Genomic DNA, 18171 nt, shown 5'->3' on the forward strand with positions numbered 1-18171 from the left:
TGATTCAGAGATCATCGAATGATTAAAGATTAAACAAAGGTTCCAACTTTACTATCCGTGCTAAAGAAAGAAACACACAACTAATATAAAAAATAAAAAAATAAAAAATAAAAAAAAAGTGTTCCATCTTTTCTATCCATGCTTCTAATGGAAGAGAAACAAAAATAGACACACACACACAAAGGCATGAATAACAAAGGCTTAAACTTTACTCATCCATGCTAATGAAAAATGAACCCCACACAAGCCATGGTTCAAAACTTTACAAGTCATGAAAAACACAGGTTCCAGATTTCCTATCCATATAGTTAATGATTTAAATCTCCGAGACCATCGAAGAGAACACCTAATGAGTAAAAATTGTTACGGATATTTTCCTTTCGATAGTCGAGATGTTCAGTCTCTCCACCTATGACTGCAGTTAGGGTTACAGCACACGAAGAACAACGTCATCCCTTCCTCTCCCCTCGCCGTCGCCTGCAACAAAAAAAAAAGGACGTGAGTGACATAAAACTCGAATTCATGGGGCGAAAATGTAAATAGACGGAAAAATGAGGGCGGTGGGAGGACCTGGAAGAAGACGGCCTCGCCGTGGTTGCAGAGAGCGCATCGGACTGACTTTGTTCGAGGCAGCGTCGGATCGGCCGCCACGTCTTGGAGGACCTGAGTCTGCTCTCCCACCGCGTGGTGAACCTCGTTTCTGAACACGCAATTGTTCTCCGCAACTTCCTGTGATGATACGAGATCAACATTATGATTATGATATGATATCAGGCCATGATTTCCCTGCAACGCTTTCACATCGAAGTATATGGTGAATCCATGGAAGCTCTCTGCTGTTCTAATGGGCTCTCAACTCATGTTCAAGTCAACCAAAGGTAAATCACAACTCTTTGGAACCTATGTCTAGTGATTATGATTTTCATATTTCATATATATGTTTTTTTGGTTTATGTTTTGCCGGGTGAGATTATATGAGATTAATTGATATGAGATTACATTAATTAATATGATACGACCTGGTCCTGATTTCCCTGCAAGGCTTCACATCGAAGCTCTCTGCTTTTCTAATGGACTCTCAACTTGTGTTCAAGTCAACCAAAGGTAAATCACAATTCTTTGGAACCCAAGTCTAGTAATTATGATCTTCATATTTCATGTATATGTTTTTTTTGGTTTAGGTTTTGCCTGTGATGGTAATGGGGGCTTTCATGCCGGGTGAGATTATATGAGATTAATTGATATGATATGAGATTAACTGAGAGGGAAAAAAAGAAGAGTCAAACCTGGTGATCGCAATTTCTACAGGCGTAGAGGAGAATCTTGTTGTCTCTGTCTTCCTTCGGGTACAGAATGTTGTTACTGACCACAACAAACAGTATTAACAACAACAAGAGAGACGATAAAAAGAAGAAGCTATTTGTGCCCTAATTCAACAGAAAACTTTATTCACGAACGATTGCTCCGATTCTCAGAAAAAAGTGGTTGATGTAGATATTTTGAAAAAGTTTCTATGAAGATTCAGATACTAATAGAGTTAGAAGGCACTGGAAGCTGAAAATGATATGAATCAATCAGCGTATATGACTCACCATTCACGGCAGAACTTCATGGTACTCATTTTCGCACTCTCGAAGAAGAAAAAGAAGAAGGATTCGCCGCCTGGGTTTTTATTCTCTCTCTCTCTCTCTCTCTCTCTCTCTCTCTCTCTCTCTCTCTCTCTCTTCTTCTGCTTCTTCTTCTACTACAGAGATTGTGTGACTTGAGAAAGAGGAGGGAATGAATAAATAAAAATGTTGTTCTCTGTCGTTTTTCATTGCTTATTGTCGTTTTCATTGTTTAAAATATATATATATAATAAAAAATAAAGAAGTAGTAATTTTTTGTATCAAAAAAAAAAAAAAAACAAAACAAAACTAGTACATTTGATATTATAGACCCCCTTCTATTTATAATACGGCATTTGATGTATTGCTTCGCTACAATAAAATAAGCAATTCACAAAATTTATAAATTTTGAAATATATATATATATATATGCTGAACCTTTAAACTAAGAATACTAAATTTTAGACGTCCTCAAAATTTAATTTTGACGTTCTCCCCCTCCTAAATTTGAATTTGGATTTTAGTAGAGCCGAAAGAAAAGTCACTTGAAGTCTTAAACATGTCAAACAAATAAAGACTCAAATTTTTCTACTCTGCCTTGTATTGTAATTAAACAATTAAATCACCATCTCCTGGTAATCTTGTTGTATTTTGAAAAAATAAAGTAACCCATATTCTCTCATTCAATTGATTTTATATGGATTTTGTGCTAACGATTTACAGACACTAGTTAAATGAAAAAAAAAAATTAATAGACGCCGGGATAAAAGAAGAGCTATAAAGACAGGAACAGAACAAATAAGATCAACAAAAAAGGAAGAGAGATAAAAATCAAGTTCTTTTACAGAATCAATTATGGCCTAAATTGTGAACATTCACTCATTCGTGTTCGACGGCACTATACAGTATTTCCTATCGGCACCACCGTGGTTCCCCGCTCTTTTTTCTTTTATCTTCTTTTTTTTCTCTCCTTGATTTCTTTCTGGGTTTTCTTGGTTCGAGTATCGCTTAACTCGAGGCTTCGGGGCTCTGAATTTTTTTTTTTTGGGTACCAACCACCACATTCACTTTTCCTTTTTCACAACTCAGAATTCAAAACAATAGAAATCTCTCTTTTCACCGGGATAAAAAAAAAACCTCTCAAACTCTTTTCAAGAACCGTTCACGGCCATCTCCGGCGAAGATTTCGGCGGCACCACCACCTTTGCACATTCTTCCGGCAACGTCTCCGGCGGTGCGGAGCTCAAGAGCGACGACGACGACGACTCGCTGGTCTCGCTGGGACCCACATTGCTACTATCCGAGCAGTCACGCTCTTCTTCTTCTTCTTTTTCTTTTTCCTCTTCGTCCTTGGTTTGACTTTGTTTCGGAACCGGAGTCTTGTCCGGTTCTGAATCGTCCGAGAGAGAATTCGACTTCGCCGCAGCGATCGGCGTTTTGTTGGCGGTGGTGTTGTGGCTCAAGTTACCGAAGAACACTTCTCTCAGCTTCGCAGCTCTAATCATTCGCTTCTTCTTCACGTGCTCGGGGTCTTTATCCTTCCAACCGGGTTTCCTCTTGAACACTATTTTCCCTTCTTCCTCGTCTTTCTCGGGTTGCTTCCTCGGCGGCGGTTTGTAATCCTCGTCGTCCTCGTCGTCGGCGTAATCAACCAGCCCTACCGGCTTTGGACTGAAAAAATAAAAAATAAGCTAAGTTCATATATATATAGATGATAAACATGGTCTGAAACAATGGTCATAAAATATCGAAGTAAAAAAAAAAAGACGAGACCTTTTAGGAGTTTGGGCAACAGTGACTCCGTTGGACAAAGCCGGCTGAGCTAGAACCTTCGGGGGATTATTTGGCATCGAAGCTGAAGCGGTGTCCTCTTCATCGCTGAAAGATTTAATAAAATGTGATTTGTGGGTCTCAAACAGAATTATCGAAATGAACAGAACTTGTACCTGTCTTCGTTGAAATAGTCTTCCTCTTCCTTTTCCAAAGCACGCTCGTCGGTTCTCTTCCTCGGCTCCGAGTCAGCGACAGTCGTTTTCGCTCCACAAGTCTCCGAACACTGCAAAAGTATGATTGTCAGTCAAGCCCGAAACCAATAATGGAAAGAAAACAAGGCAGGAGGGAAAAAATAGTACCTGCTCGTATTTTAGCTTTAAAGAGTGAATAGAAGCTAAATACTCGAACTTGACCAATTTATCCCAGAACGAATCGACTAGATATTTAAGCAGCGATTTCATATTTTCCTGAATTTGAGCAGACTGGTAATAATTAGAGCATCAATACCAGAGAAAAAAAGATAAAAAGAAAAAAAAAAAAGGAAAGAAAAGAAAAAAAAAAATCTAGAATGATGAGGTTGAAGAGTATTTGATACCTTCCGTATGAACTCGAAAAGATCTAGAATGGCCGAATTAAGCAAGTTATAGCGATCGCCATTCTGAACGAAAGCGTCGACAATTGGCTTGAAAAGGTTATTCCTAACAAAGTGATTGACTAAGTGCTCGTCCTGCATATTCCCAGCGCATTAAAAAAAAATTGTGCAGTAACAAATCAATAATGATTTCATTGGAATCAATGTTAGATCAAAGTGAACCGACTTACCGAACGAGTCAGAGTGGCACGAATAAAACGTACAGCTGCGACAACTAAATATTTTTCCCTTCTTCGTGTCAGTAACAAAACTTTATCTATCACATTACTAAGGAGAAAATTACACCTGAAAGCAGAAAAAAAAATAAAGAGAGAGAGATTAAGCTTTTCCATTTTGATGGTCACGATATGAACACATTTGTAGAAAAATGAATCCAAATGATTACTTTATTCTATAAGGATGGTGAAGAACACAAAAGCATAGCAATTCGCATATGTTTGACAAAATCTCAGGCTTCACAACAGTCTGACTTTCAACTCTTTCACCCGAGCCTGAAGGACACGATGCTACAATGACATCAACTAATTGACTCAAATGCTTGTCGTAGAAAATTTCAATAATGGTATCTCTCTGCAAAAAATAAAAATAAAAAAGAAACGGTAAGGTTCAACGACGCGATACAGATGTAAGCATAAGTGGACAAGAATCAATTTCATCACACTAGTGTAAAAATATAGCAGAATCACATGAACCACAATTTCACGTTCGAAAAAATAAACAAGATTGGAAGCCTAAATTTCATACCGATCACACTATGAAGCCTATTAGGTATTTCAAGATTGTATAAACAGGAAAAAATACAATGTTTCAAACCAAATTAAAGAAAACATTCTGCATCTGTTATACATTCAATAATGAATACAGATATTGGGTGACTTAAATTTTCACTCAACCGAGTGGTTTGAGAAGGAGCAAAAACCTGAAGAAAATATACCCGTATAAGCTTCCAAACAAATAGAGGCAGCATTACCAAATAAATAAATAAAAATTAACAAAAAAACCACAAGTTTACTTTACCCTGTATTGAGAAACTTATACTAAAATCATTTCAAATGTAAGCTCAGGGATGGCGTTTTAAATAAAGAAGCAGAACTAAAGCGACCATAGAACATTCAACAAAATGCATGCTAAGAAGTTGATAAGTACACAAACAATTATTTGACAACACTATAACCCAAACCCATTGTTAAGTGAGTGAAAATGTCAAAGTTAAGAACAATATAAGAGAGAGAGAGAGAGAGAGAGAGAGAGAGAGACCGGGGCAGTCACCTGGGTTCCTGACAATGTAAAAGAATCTAGAAGACTTCGAAGAATTTCAAGAAACTGGCAGTGCATGTCCTCCCCGAAATCTGTTATCATTCCTTTCACCTATAAGCATAAGACAAAAACGCTGACACATAAGTAATTGCTTCAGAAACATGCAAACTCCTTCAAAACTAGCTTGCAAGAGTGATCTAGCTCCTACGTTAACAATACAATAGGAGGTCAACAACAAAAAAAACGTCAATGAGCATCTTCAACGGATTATTCTAGATGGCTTATCTCAAGACTCGAAAAATATAAGTAGATAGGTAATAATAATATTAGTAAAAGTAGCTTTTTACTACACTAACTTCCTAAGAACTTTTGTGCCCCTTCATGTAAAGATGGCCATTTGAAGAAAGCGCAATTTTAACAAATTACTTGGGGGATTTAACTGGATAGATCCAATTAAGAATTCAGTCGCGTGCAGACTGGCTCAACAACAAAGGTTTCTTGTTTATGAAGCTAATGCGATATCAAATCCTAGAACCTAATATCCTTCGTAAACATATTTAAGAATTTACCTTTAATTATTCAAAACTACTAGAAAGTGCAATTGCGAATATCTTTCAAGTGGGTATCAGTTGTGTGCTGATAATGGAAGTTTGGAAGGGAATATAACTACCAAGAAACAGAAGAATCTTTCATCGTGAACATATAAGAAAAACATCAACCATAACGCAGAAGGTTTACCAGAAGTCCTAACAGGGTTACTCCTTCCTGCCGAACAACATAAGAACACAGAAGATTCGGATCCTGATTTAAAAAGAGAATGAGTATATCTGTCCTGCATCAACCATAACTAACATTGTTAGAACTATGTATATAACAGAAAATACACTTGAATGAATAGCACAAAATGGCTGGAAGTAAGAAACTTATCAATCACCATTACCCAGTTAGTACAAGCTTTTTGTCTTGACTCTGAAGAGCATCTGTGATTATGTCAAAGATGCCTTCGTTCATGAGATCCCTGCATACAAAGTTCGGTTCAACCTTAATTGGCAAGTACATTATGAGTTTTCTTCACAACAAAATTATCTAACGAACTATGATGTACAAAGCAATATTTGTTTTTAGGAGAAAACAAAAACTTTATTTAACTGAAAAAAGCGGAAATTCTGGGGGAATAAAAAAAATTACAAAGCAATTATCAGCCTTTTTTTAAGAAGAAACTAGGAATTTTATTAGAAAAAGATAATAGACTACAATGCAATGTGACACGGAGATGGAAAGTGCACATACGTACCGAAATAGTCGAAGTTGCTGTACCATCTGAAGGCTCTTACTTAAGCTACAGAATTCATGAACGAAGTAGACCTAAATTTGATCCCCAAAACAAAAGGTAAAAGATGTCAATGTTGTGACTTTGTGCAGTGTAAATGATTCAAGGAGGAAGGCAAATGCTTATGTTAAATCAAATAATTACCAAATTCTTCCTTGATTCTGCGGATATGGAGGTTGATTTCAACCTAGCAAACAATTCATGAATAAAGGTGTTGTCGTCCTTTAATAAAGATACCACCTGCAAAAGAAAGAAATAAAGATTGAAGGTTAATAATAAGTAACAAAGCCACCCAAACACGGATAGATAAATGAATTGTACAACTTATCACTGAAAAACCAAGTATTGATTCTTACAAGGGCGTTGTTGGAATGAATAATGGAATTCAGATTCGCAACAGTGGCCTCATCCAATACTCTAGCCAAAACGACATCCTAAAGAAAAAAAAAAAGGTGAGCTGGAATAAAGAAATTAAGTATAAAAACATGCTATTCAACAGAAGAAACTCTAACCTTCAAATAGCCAACTCTGTATGTTTGGTGTATCTTAGAGAGAACCAGATGATCTTTAATTGGAATAGCCTAAAAAGGTGAACATATATCAACTCAGAAAATGAGTTACTAGCCCAAAAACTACATATCTTAACACCATCTTCGGAAGTGTACAATAAGTAGTTCACGAATCCTACCTCTTTGAAAACGACATGCTCCTTCAAGAAATTGCGATGATGTTGGACATTTGGAACTTCAGGATCATCTGCAATATCACGTTTGAGATCATATAATCGTCAAAATAGATTTTAAGTAACAAAAAAACATCCAACAAACCATGTGTCCTTGTTCTACATATTATAACACCATTTATAGTGGTAATAGTGAATAAATGAAACTTACACTCAAGGCAACCAATAATATCCATCATCAAGTCATCGCCAAATATCTTTTCAAAAATTTGAGGACTATTAAGCAAAACTGCAGGAAGAATATGTACAAGAACCAGTCAGTAATGACACATGTACTACACCGCGTGTTAATAGCATAATGATCTGGAGAGTACTTACTGATCCCCCTTACTATTTTGTGTATCATGTGCAGACCATCAATGTTGTCCAAGTCCTCGGAAATTCTAAATAGGTCCATCAGCTTCCGGAAAAAATCTTGCTGCGAAAGTACAAGTTGAAAATTTAGGTCACATCATATTGAGGAAAGATGAACCGCGGAAAGCAATTTGATTCCCCCAATAAGGAAGCATAAGGCTTACAAGCTTACATCATTCAGAATAAGTTCCGTCAATCGCATTTGATCGCCAAGACCACTCTCCGCCAAAGTCTGCACCAAATAATAATTGTCCTAGAGCACTGAGATGTGAATTCTTAAAGCGAAACAAGAATAGCATGTGATACAGAAACGAGAAATGAAGACTTGCAATCATCACCAAGCCACTTGACTCAAACTAAACACATTGTTTGTATACTAAGGTTTGAGGGTTTTAGAACCACCAATATGATTAGAACAAAGTGCAATTGACTTCCAAAAATCAATCAAATATTACCTTGAGAATCAATGGAAGAGTGGAAAGCTCAACAGTAGGAAGCTCCCTCAACTCGCTGTTTGAGCCATGAAATGTTTCATCTGTAGATAGAAACAGAAACTAATGATATATGAAGTATGAGCAATGTAAGATATGACAATTTCCATATGTTAAACCCATAATATTTAGATGTTACATAACGTCAATGACATTCTACCATTCCCTGTGATTTTCAAATAACTATATTCGAATCAATAACTCCATAGCCGAATTTCCTCGTAGCCGAGCAAGATATAATTTATATTAAGTTCAAAATAACTTTGCGAATTCGTGTTGGCGCCTATTATCAATTAAATATCACATAACCAGCCATCTCCGAGATAAGAAAAGCAAAAATGGTTGTTCAGGCCTTTGCACAGTTCAGGTGGTGTGCCTTTGCATATAGTTTTTGAAGAAAGCACACGTACAGATAACAAATTTTGTAACAGAAAGATTAGGACTAAAATACATGTTTCCTGATAATTTCGGTGACTTCCATGAACTAAGACACATGATGAGACTTTGAAGATGCCTGTTAACTTTACTCACCCGTCTTAGGGTTTTGTTTCATGCATAATATTTTTAACCCTCAATAATAGACAGCTACAAAGAAAACCCAAGCAAGAAATTACACACACAAAAAACAAAAAAACAAAAAAAAAGTACATGGCACACGTGCCTCTCTAAGTCTTGCATGCTCTGCTGTTTTGAACCAAGGCACGTGACTCTCCAAATCTTTTTTTAGACGCCTTTAACCATGATAAAATTTAAAAAGCAGAGAAAGGAAAATTGATGACAAATTGTTTTAAATAAAATGAAGATACTTACTGTTAAGAGAATTGAAATTCATAGTTCTTTGCACATTGCAGATACTGTCCCTAAAGAAAAGAACAAAAGTAGTGAGTAGAATCATTTTTTTAAAGGTACATGAACTGCTAACTGAAAATGCAACAGTGAACAAGAAAGAGTGAGTAATACCATATGTAAGAACAGCCTGTTGTCTCCTGGAAGCTAAGAGCTACTTCTGCAGAAAATTCCGGGTCTCTCCACGAGATGATCGTATCTTCAAAAATGATCAAACAGAATAGTCCCCAATCAAATCCACATAGCATCTTTTGAAGTATTAACGATGAAAAACATTGCCTAAAAAAAATATACCTTCTTGCTTTCTGTAAATGTCCTCTCCACTAATACGGTGTAGAAGTAATGTTTCATGGTCTTCCTCATCATATACAAACAAACCAAGCTCTTCCGATCTCTGTAGTAATATTAATTTTTCAGTCAATACAAAGAAATTTCAAGCAACCACCTTTTTTGGAAATCAAACCATATGAGAGACACACCTCTATATAGTCAACAGTTACATGTCCAGTCCCCTGATCATCCCATTTACCATCATCAGTCAGACGATACACCTTGACACGCTGAAGTTTGTATGTAATCAATCAGAATAGTAAAAATATCATACAATCAAGCTAGGCAAATGGAAAGAAATGATAGTAAAACTAATGAGTTGTGGAGCACAACAAGTATACTTCCCAATCCACTTAAAATGTTATTATAGTTACTTTACAATAATAATATCAGTTTAGCAGATACTGAGCTAGGAATCGTGCTGGGACACCACTACAAACCCTGAACAACTGAACAAAAATATGAATAAAACCAAATACAGATCGACGATTTCATAAAACAAAGATTCGAGACGATCCTTAAAAAAAATCAAACTCCGAGGGTGTAGTCTACAACATGATATCTACTTTCTTGCCCTTAAATTAAAGACGGTATCTTTGTCAGATAATTTAACCGCAAAAGCTACCAAACTCTTCAAACAACTTATTACTAAGCATTTCTGACTTCCTGATATATATGAAGGAAGTAACTAGACTTTCCTTTTAGAGCATCAAATTCTTAGTCTCGGTCCAATACAGTTCACGCATCCATAATTTTACAGCACCAATGATATATCTTAGACTCACCATTTCATTCGGATTAAACAAACTAAATTAATACATCTAATAACTTGTTACACTTCAGAGCAAATTCGATAGATGCCTCTAGAATTGAATCAAATACAACAAAGCACAATATCCAATGAATTTATCATTCAACATCTAAAATTTCGAGCTCAAAACCAGACAATAGACTAACTACCGATATTCAATCTATTTAGGGCAATAAGAGCTAAAAGCTTTCATAAGTTTTCACTAACCTGCATCGAACTAGAGTTAGCCTGAGATTTCTCCGGAGCGCCCATCACTGTATCTTTCAATTACCGATTTCCAATCCGGAGCTGAAATTGGAGATGAAATGAATGAATCTGGGCGGGGTTCGGGAATTCCCGAAATTAGGGTTTTGAAGCCGTGACTAAACACAGAGCGAGGCTGGTTACGAAACAATAGACGAGAGAGCGAACGAGATTACAGAGCGCGATTTAAAACCCTAACCGCCATTGACGACGCATAGTCGACCTGCTTCGAGGTTTCTCTCTCTCTCTCTCTAGACTTTCTCTCTCTTCGCGTTTTTATTCTCTTTTCTCTCTTTCACAGAGCGAAGTGGTCTGTCTCTAAGCCCCGACCTTTCAAAAAGAGAAAAAAAAATGAAAACAAAATGAAACTGAAACTTAAAAAAAAATTAATAAAAATAATGATAATAAAAATTATTACACGCATGTTAGAATCTCGAGAATAACCTCCCATGTCTCGTTTATTTACGGAACTACCATTTCCATTTGGAGTCGTGTGAATTATTTTCCCACGCAGTTTTTCCGGTATTTAAATACGGAAAATTGACACTAATAATATCATCTCAATGTCATTTATCAAATTTAGTCCAAAACTCAAAAATTAACAAAAATATACTTGTAGTAGGTGAGAGAAATTAATTTCTCCACAACTACTTTCAACCCATTAATGAATAACACTCCCTCAACACACACAAAGTTGGCCGAATTTTTTTCTTCAAAATACATGGGTTGCCGAGTTTTTCTTCATAATACAAAGTATTCTCCGCCTGTGGGTCACCGGAGGTTTCTTCACGACAGTCGGAGTTCTTCACTTGGATCGCCGGAATCTTGCTCGCCGACGGTTCGTTTCCTAAACTCATTTTAAACCCATTTTGTAATAATCTTAAACTCGTTTTTTCCTACAAATCCAAATGACGGTTTGTTTCCTACAAATCCAATATTGTTATTCAAAACTTCAAGATCCAATGTTTTTCTTCCTGCAAATCCAAGATCCAAAACTTCTTCAAACATATTTTGGTAAGTTCGTCATGTTTTTAACATATAAGAACATATTTAATTGTTTCCACTTACGAGTCTCTTCTTGAATTTCTCGGCCGTTTAGGAATCGTCATTCCTCAAATGGCCACGAAATTCCGAAGAGTTGTTTTTTGGGCTTAAGGTAGGCTTCGCGCTCACCGTTGATGATTTATTTTGTCTTTTGATTGTTAATAAAAACACCAAATCCTCCAGTTCATATTACATTGCCCTCGTCCTATAAGAAAGTAATTAGCAAAATCTCGAATCGAGATGATAAATGGAACAATTTTTTATTTATTTTAAAATCGACGAGCTTAATGTCGATTCTTATCCGACAAATTTTTTATGGAGTGGGGACTAGACACGAGTAATTTTTATTTATTTTTGTTATGTGCATAAGATCGATCTTGGGGTAGATGAATGCAAAATTTTTAATTTGCTTATGTTTTTCAGTGCATGCTCAGATTCCTAAGCACTTCAAAAATCTCCTCCTAACACTTTAGTCGGGTTTTTGGGACGAAGCTTTTATCTTGCAAGAAGAAGGTAACATAAATGAAAAACCATATATGTATTTTTTTATTATGATTTTTTTGTACGACTGCATGCATGAGCGTCAAATTTTGAATTGTTTCTGCCTTATTCCTGACATGGAGTTCGTGAACTTGCATAAAGAATCAGGATGAATCATGATTTCAAGACCGCTGGGGCAGTGACTCTTCATCTTCCTCCTTTTCCGTTTCGTTCGGTCGAGGCGATCCCATCGACCTATTCCTATTTGGTGGGGCCATATAAGACGATGCCTTTCAAGATCGTTGATCTGAAAATCGACCTGTTCGATCCATCACAGGAAAAACGCTAAAAAGTCTGGAGAAGATCGTTCCTCCCACCGTGTCGACGAAGTCCAAGACTTCAAAGAAAAGGTTTCCTCCATCTCATCCCACTGTCCGAAGTCCGTATCAACGAAGAGGATGGCCTCTTGTGAAAAAAGGGGAAAAAATATTTTCCATGCGCCTAAGAAGGTCATAGATCGACCTAGCGAGACGATGATCCTGGGAGGCATGAAATCGCGAGCTGAAGTCGGAGATCGTTCTACTTTTACGGGAGAAGAGATAGCTCCTCCGGCGAGTCTTCTCGAGATCAGTCGAGATTCTAGAATATTCTTTTCTATGAAAGCGATACTTCCCAACGTCAAGACCGAGCGGCGAACTCGATGTTCACAATATTTCCTTATCTCTTTAATCATTTTATTTCGTGGTGCCTTTCAGAAATCTTGTAACATTCCTTATCGTTTTTTTTTTTTCCTTATTCGTCGTGGTATGCTATTGTGATTGTATTGTTATCCAAGAGTAAGAGTACACAAATATTTTATAAATTTCGAGTCTCTTTAACCTATGATCCGTAATTCATGCTTGATCACGCATACTCGACCAAATTCCCCTGAAGACTTAATAGTGCCGCCGTGTACACACGCGCACGTTAGCAACATGAGACAACAAATAAGAAAATAGACCAAAAAAAAAAAACAGAATTACAATATAAATAATTGCCACGTAAGCAAAATAATAAGTAGAGCCATTGTTAGTTGTTCATCAACCACTTGGAAATCTCCGCCTCTCTTCTCTTCTCTTCTCTGCTTAAACGGACTCTCCGAGGCTCGATCTTCTCTCATTTCTCTCTTCCATCGAACCAAGCACAAATCTCTCTCTCTCTCTCTCTCTCTCTAGGGTTACGCAATGCAGTCCTCGCTCTCTCTCTCCGCCGTCTCTCCGGCAATCGCTGCCGCCAGATCAGGCCGATCATCCTCCGCATTTTCTCCGTCGCCGAAGACGCCGCGAGGCCTCAGCTTCTGCGGACTCCGACGCGAGGCGTTGGAGCTCCGGCGACAACCGCAACCGCCTCGCCGGAACATGGCCGCGACTTCGAATAGAGTAATTATGGCGGCGGCGGCGTCGGGAAATGGAGCTCCGTCGAAGTCGTTTGATTACGACTTGCTCATAATCGGCGCCGGAGTCGGTGGTCACGGAGCTGCGCTTCACGCCGTCGAGAAGGTATAAAGCAAATGTGGCTTTTTAGACTTCTATTAATTTCATTTTATTTCGTTGAGTTTTGAATGTGATTGAGGTGTTGAGTTGATCTTAGTTTCATAGATTCATTTTGGAATACTATAGGCGGAGATTGAGTTTGCAAGTGTGCATTGTGTTTAGTTTAGTGTAGTATTGCTGTTGTTTTGAGCTGAGTTTGAGTTCGAATTGTGTATTAAGCTGAATTAGTATCGCTTACTGTTCAGACTAGCTTAGAATTCCGATCACGTCAGTCCTAGATTCACGTGATGATCTAATTTTTCGCTATATTCGCGTGATGATATTTGGATCTTGTACCTGGAAGAATACATAAGCTGAGGTTGAGTTTGAAGTTTGCTTCGTGTTTATGTCTAGTACTGACTTCGTTTTGAGCTGAATACGAGTTTTAAATGTGTACATAGCTAAATTAGTATTGCCGTTTCTAAGTGGCTTGGATCACGTTAGTCTTTGATTAGTTCCTTGGCTGATCTAATTTTTCGTTCTTCTCACATGATTATACATGTATTTTGTACTTGGAAAGAAGCGCAGTATAATTAGAAACACGAGATGCTCAAGTATCTCATAAGCAATGACGGTGGAGAGGGGTTTTTTTTTTTTTTTGGTAATTTTTGTAATTTGGATTGCTGAAATTGTGACGCTGAATTCTCGAATCAGGGTTTGAAAACTGCGATTGTCGAGGGAGATGTGGTGGGGGGAACTTGTGTGAACAGAGGGTGTGTTCCATCTAAAGCTCTTCTGGCTGTGAGTGGTCGGATGCGCGAGTTTCAGAATGAACATCACTTGAAATCCATGGGATTGCAGGTAATGGAAACAGATATGCTGTAGTTCGTAGATTTTGAAATTGGATTTTACGGGCAACATTTACCATCCTATATGATTGAGTAATTAATGTTCTGTTCGTAAAATTATGATAACAATAAAAAATAGGTTGCAGCAGCTGGGTACGACAGACAAGGAGTAGCTGATCATGCCAACAATCTTGCCACCAAAATTCGCGGAAGTTTGACGAATTCAATGAAATCTCTTGGAGTAGACATCTTGACTGGTGCCGGTACAATTCTGGTAGGCAATATGGACATGTGTTTTCTCGGTTTTTCATCCTGATGAGCATCAACATATTTCTTCTCCATCATGAACTGCTTTACATGTGTGTGTATGATTATCTTACGGGTTTGACGGTCTTATGAAACCAACTCAGGGACCACACAAAGTCAGAGTCGGAGCATCAAATGTTGTAACCGCCAAAGATATCATCATTGCAACTGGTTCTGTTCCCTTCGTTCCCAAGGGCATTGAAGTCGATGGTAATCAATTGAACATTAGATTTCCAGTTCTGTATGAAAATAGGTTCAAGATGTTAATTAGACCTTATTCATCTCTTTCCGTATAATCCAAGGAGTCTGAACTTTGAGTTTTATACCAATGGACAGAGTATCAGTCGGAAGAAAAATTTAATACAATGCAAAGCATTGAAATATATATCTATTATCTTATTTGTAGTGTAGACGATAGTCATAGAGTAACGGTTGGTTTACTTATTGAACTAAGTATGTCGAGTTGGGTAATGTTAGAAAGCATGTGTTATCTAAGGTCTGAAAATTGCCCTGCAGGGAAAACCGTGATCACCAGCGACCATGCACTCAAATTGGAATTTGTTCCGGAGTGGATTGCCATTGTTGGAAGTGGCTACATCGGCCTTGAATTCAGCGATGTATATACTGCACTCGGAAGTGAGGTAGCGTTTACCCTCTCTCCTACTTTGACCTTGACATCATTTAATGTTATTTTCTTTGCTTTCCTTATAAAAACACGTCACACGATTCTAAAGTCACAGTATACTTTAGGTCACTTTCATTGAAGCTTTAGATCAGCTAATGCCTGGATTTGATCCCGAGATTGGGAAGTTAGCCCAAAGAGTTCTCATAAATCCACGGAAAATCGACTATCATACTGGAGTGTTCGCAACCAAGGTAATGATGTACTCATCACATGTAATACTTTTGAGTTTAATGGCTACCATAAATTCATCTCGGATTCTTATTTTCATTTCCAGATTACTCCTGCAAAGGATGGGAAACCAGTCACCATTGAACTTATTGATGCAAAGACCAAAGAGCCAAAAGATACTTTGGAAGTAAGTGACTGATAAGAGCCATCGAATTCCATTGATAAACGGTAGAGATGATACAAGATAAACTTGGGTATTATAGAGATCCAGAACTTCCCTAAAAGGCTAACCTATATTTACAGGCTAACACTCTTAGTAATACTAATCCGACCCCTAAAATTTTACTATCTAACACTCTTTTCGCTCCACATTCTTATAGGTAGATGCCGCTCTGATTGCAACTGGACGCGCCCCTTACACAGAAGGTCTTGGCTTGGAGAATGTACATCATCTCGAAACTAACTCTTTACTATCACTGAGATAATTACGCTGCCTATTATATACCAAACAAAAAAGTTGACGGTCTTTTGCATCGTTTCGGTTTCCTACAGATCAATGTAGTGACACAACGCGGTTTTATTCCCGTTGATGAACGCATGCGAGTAATTGACGGAAGTGGAAAATTGGTAAATTGTTTATTTATTCTCCTTTTTTTAATTACATTCCTGTTAGCGATCAACAGCATAAAGCTGTTATTCTTACATTTTTTTGTTGATATTACCAGGTTCCCAACATATATTGCATCGGTGATGCAAATGGCAAGATGATGCTTGCCCATGCAGCCAGTGCTCAGGGAATTTCAGGTAAAGTTTTAACCAAGTAAAATTCTTTTTTGTGGATTCCCCGCTTAGAGCAACGATGCAATGTTCTTATATGCGATGCTATTTGTTCAGTGGTTGAACAAGTAACGGGAACGGATCACGTGCTCAACCATTTGAGCATTCCAGCAGCTTGTTTCACCCACCCCGAAATCAGTATGGTCGGATTAACAGAGGTCTTAGAATCTTCTACTTCTATTATTCATTGCTTATTTGTTTATTTTAAATTTAAAGATAAACATGTGGTGGCTTTATTCTCCGAGATAAGATTTAGCTGAAAATTAAAAAATTTGCAGCCTCAAGCTCGGGAGAAAGCTGAGAAAGAAGGATTTGAGGTCAGTGTTGCTAAGACTAGCTTCAAGGCAAATACGAAGGCCCTAGCAGAAAATGAAGGGGAAGGACTTGCTAAGGTTCGTAAATTGTATTTAGTTAAACTTTATAATGATAGATCGTAGATGGATAAGATAAGAAATATCGCGTAATTTTCTTTTTTATGCATTTTGTTGCGCAGCTCATTTACAGACCCGACAACGGAGAGATCCTTGGAGTTCACATATTTGGGCTACACGCTGCGGATCTCATTCACGAAGCATCAAACGCAATCGCTTTGGGGACACGTGTTCAGGTTACAAATGATGAACAAGTAGCTCGAAATCATCATTTACGGGAATTTGATACTAATTATCTTAATACCCACGGTTTATTCTGTGATTCTAATCCGCGTTAAATAACTTATTGACAGGACTTGAAGTTGGCCGTTCACGCGCACCCGACCTTGTCTGAGGTGTTGGATGAGCTGTTCAAATCAGCAAAGGCAAGTCTTTAATTAACGACCTTGTCATTTCGATACCATGCCTGAGAATGCTGTTATGAATGGGAAGGGTTTGTGTTTGGAACCTTGAAAATAGCAGGGAAAGTAAAATGGAATCGCCTTCTATCTTTCTTAGGTTGATTATATTGAGGAGAAATAAGAGGGAATTTTTTTCACGTGGGGTCCACGTTTCAGTCTCTCTTTTTCACCATCACTCGTCATTTTCCAAAGTATTTTTCATGACTTCCAAACAAAACATATAATTTGATTTTCTCTTCTATTTCCATTTGCTTTCCAATTTTGACTTTCCCTCGCATTTTCCGGGTTCCAAAAATAGACCTTAATGCTTTTATAAAACAAATATGGTGTTTGATAACGAACAAAGAACACAATTGCATCCGGGTTCCAAACTGACCTTAATGCTTGAATAAAAAAAACAATTGCAACAATTTCCTGAATCTTTTGATGCCTTGATCATCAATCTGATCTCTCTCCTCTAAAAATACTAGGATATTAGGCTATTTTGATTACATCACTGATTAAAACGAGCTGCAAATATATTTGAAGCCTTTCCTTGTCAAATGCATAGTTAAAATATTTTCAGGTGTATAAAACTATCTGTATATGCCTTTAAAATGTTTGGCAGGTCAAAGCTCAAGTTGGCATCCCAGTAAGTGAAAAGGTTGCGGTCTAAAGCTTCTTGAGAGTTCAAACATAATTTATTTGAGTTGCAATAATAGGAAATTTCAAGGGACTACAAAAATCACGACGACAAGAAGAGGGGTCGAGAAATTGGGAACTCGGAGAATTGGGCGGGGAAGTCTAGCCATAAACTACATTGGTTTCATAATTTTATTAGTAGCTTCTTGAAGTATTTGTAGTTTTTTTTTTAATTATTTTTTTATGGACTTATTTCTTCTATGATAGTTTTAAACAAGCCCCTTATTGAAGGCTCAATAATAGTGAGAAAAGAAACCTGATTTTTGGCCTATTTTTTCTATCCAAGCATCGCTATATCTATGGATAGCAAGGCGTGGAATTTGCCATATTATCAATTACGAA

General features: G+C 37.4%; 3 protein-coding genes across 6 annotated transcripts; 1 reads left to right on the plus strand and 2 right to left on the minus strand.

Moving 5' to 3' along the window:
* Positions 1–106: 106 nt before the first annotated feature.
* Positions 107–1758, minus strand: NRPB9A (RNA polymerases M/15 Kd subunit). The gene is made up of 4 exons (XM_089618397.1): positions 1593–1758; positions 1287–1362; positions 571–729; positions 107–477 (listed from the first exon to the last, which is right to left on the minus strand). Exons 1-4 carry the CDS (start codon positions 1619–1621, stop codon positions 397–399), a joined length of 345 nt encoding a protein of 114 aa, XP_089474523.1. The 5' UTR covers positions 1622–1758; the 3' UTR covers positions 107–396.
* A 656-nt stretch (positions 1759–2414) lies between these two features.
* Positions 2415–10792, minus strand: LOC149392694 (binding protein). Of its 4 annotated transcripts, none has more exons than XM_089616752.1 (24): positions 10402–10792; positions 9533–9613; positions 9348–9447; positions 9168–9252; positions 9018–9067; positions 8172–8251; positions 7889–7948; positions 7681–7780; positions 7514–7591; positions 7309–7376; positions 7133–7201; positions 6977–7054; positions 6765–6860; positions 6585–6655; positions 6231–6308; positions 6029–6122; positions 5303–5401; positions 4419–4603; positions 4204–4318; positions 3977–4108; positions 3741–3848; positions 3555–3664; positions 3382–3486; positions 2415–3279 (listed from the first exon to the last, which is right to left on the minus strand). In XM_089616752.1, the coding sequence occupies exons 1-24, from the start codon at positions 10444–10446 to the stop codon at positions 2760–2762; spliced, it is 2607 nt and encodes an 868-aa protein (XP_089472878.1). In that variant the 5' UTR covers positions 10447–10792; the 3' UTR covers positions 2415–2759. The 4 variants fall into 4 exon arrangements, with proteins under 4 accessions (XP_089472878.1, XP_089472876.1, XP_089472877.1 ...); XM_089616750.1 differs by having other exon boundaries at positions 3741–3863; XM_089616751.1 differs by having other exon boundaries at positions 5291–5401.
* Positions 10793–13021: 2229 nt separating this feature from the next.
* Positions 13022–18100, plus strand: LOC149392695 (dihydrolipoyl dehydrogenase 2, chloroplastic-like). Its single transcript, XM_089617229.1, has 15 exons — positions 13022–13499; positions 14187–14333; positions 14460–14594; positions 14731–14836; positions 15143–15267; positions 15377–15502; positions 15586–15666; positions 15860–15922; positions 16032–16106; positions 16205–16283; positions 16374–16474; positions 16595–16708; positions 16810–16923; positions 17041–17112; positions 17756–18100. Exons 1-15 carry the CDS (start codon positions 13185–13187, stop codon positions 17801–17803), a joined length of 1701 nt encoding a protein of 566 aa, XP_089473355.1. The 5' UTR covers positions 13022–13184; the 3' UTR covers positions 17804–18100.
* Positions 18101–18171: the final 71 nt, after the last annotated feature.

This window comes from Urtica dioica, chromosome 6 (genome assembly GCF_054948205.1).
Source record: "Urtica dioica subsp. dioica isolate 48M chromosome 6, U.dioica_male_clone48M_v1_H2, whole genome shotgun sequence".
NCBI lineage: Eukaryota > Viridiplantae > Streptophyta > Magnoliopsida > Rosales > Urticaceae > Urtica > Urtica dioica.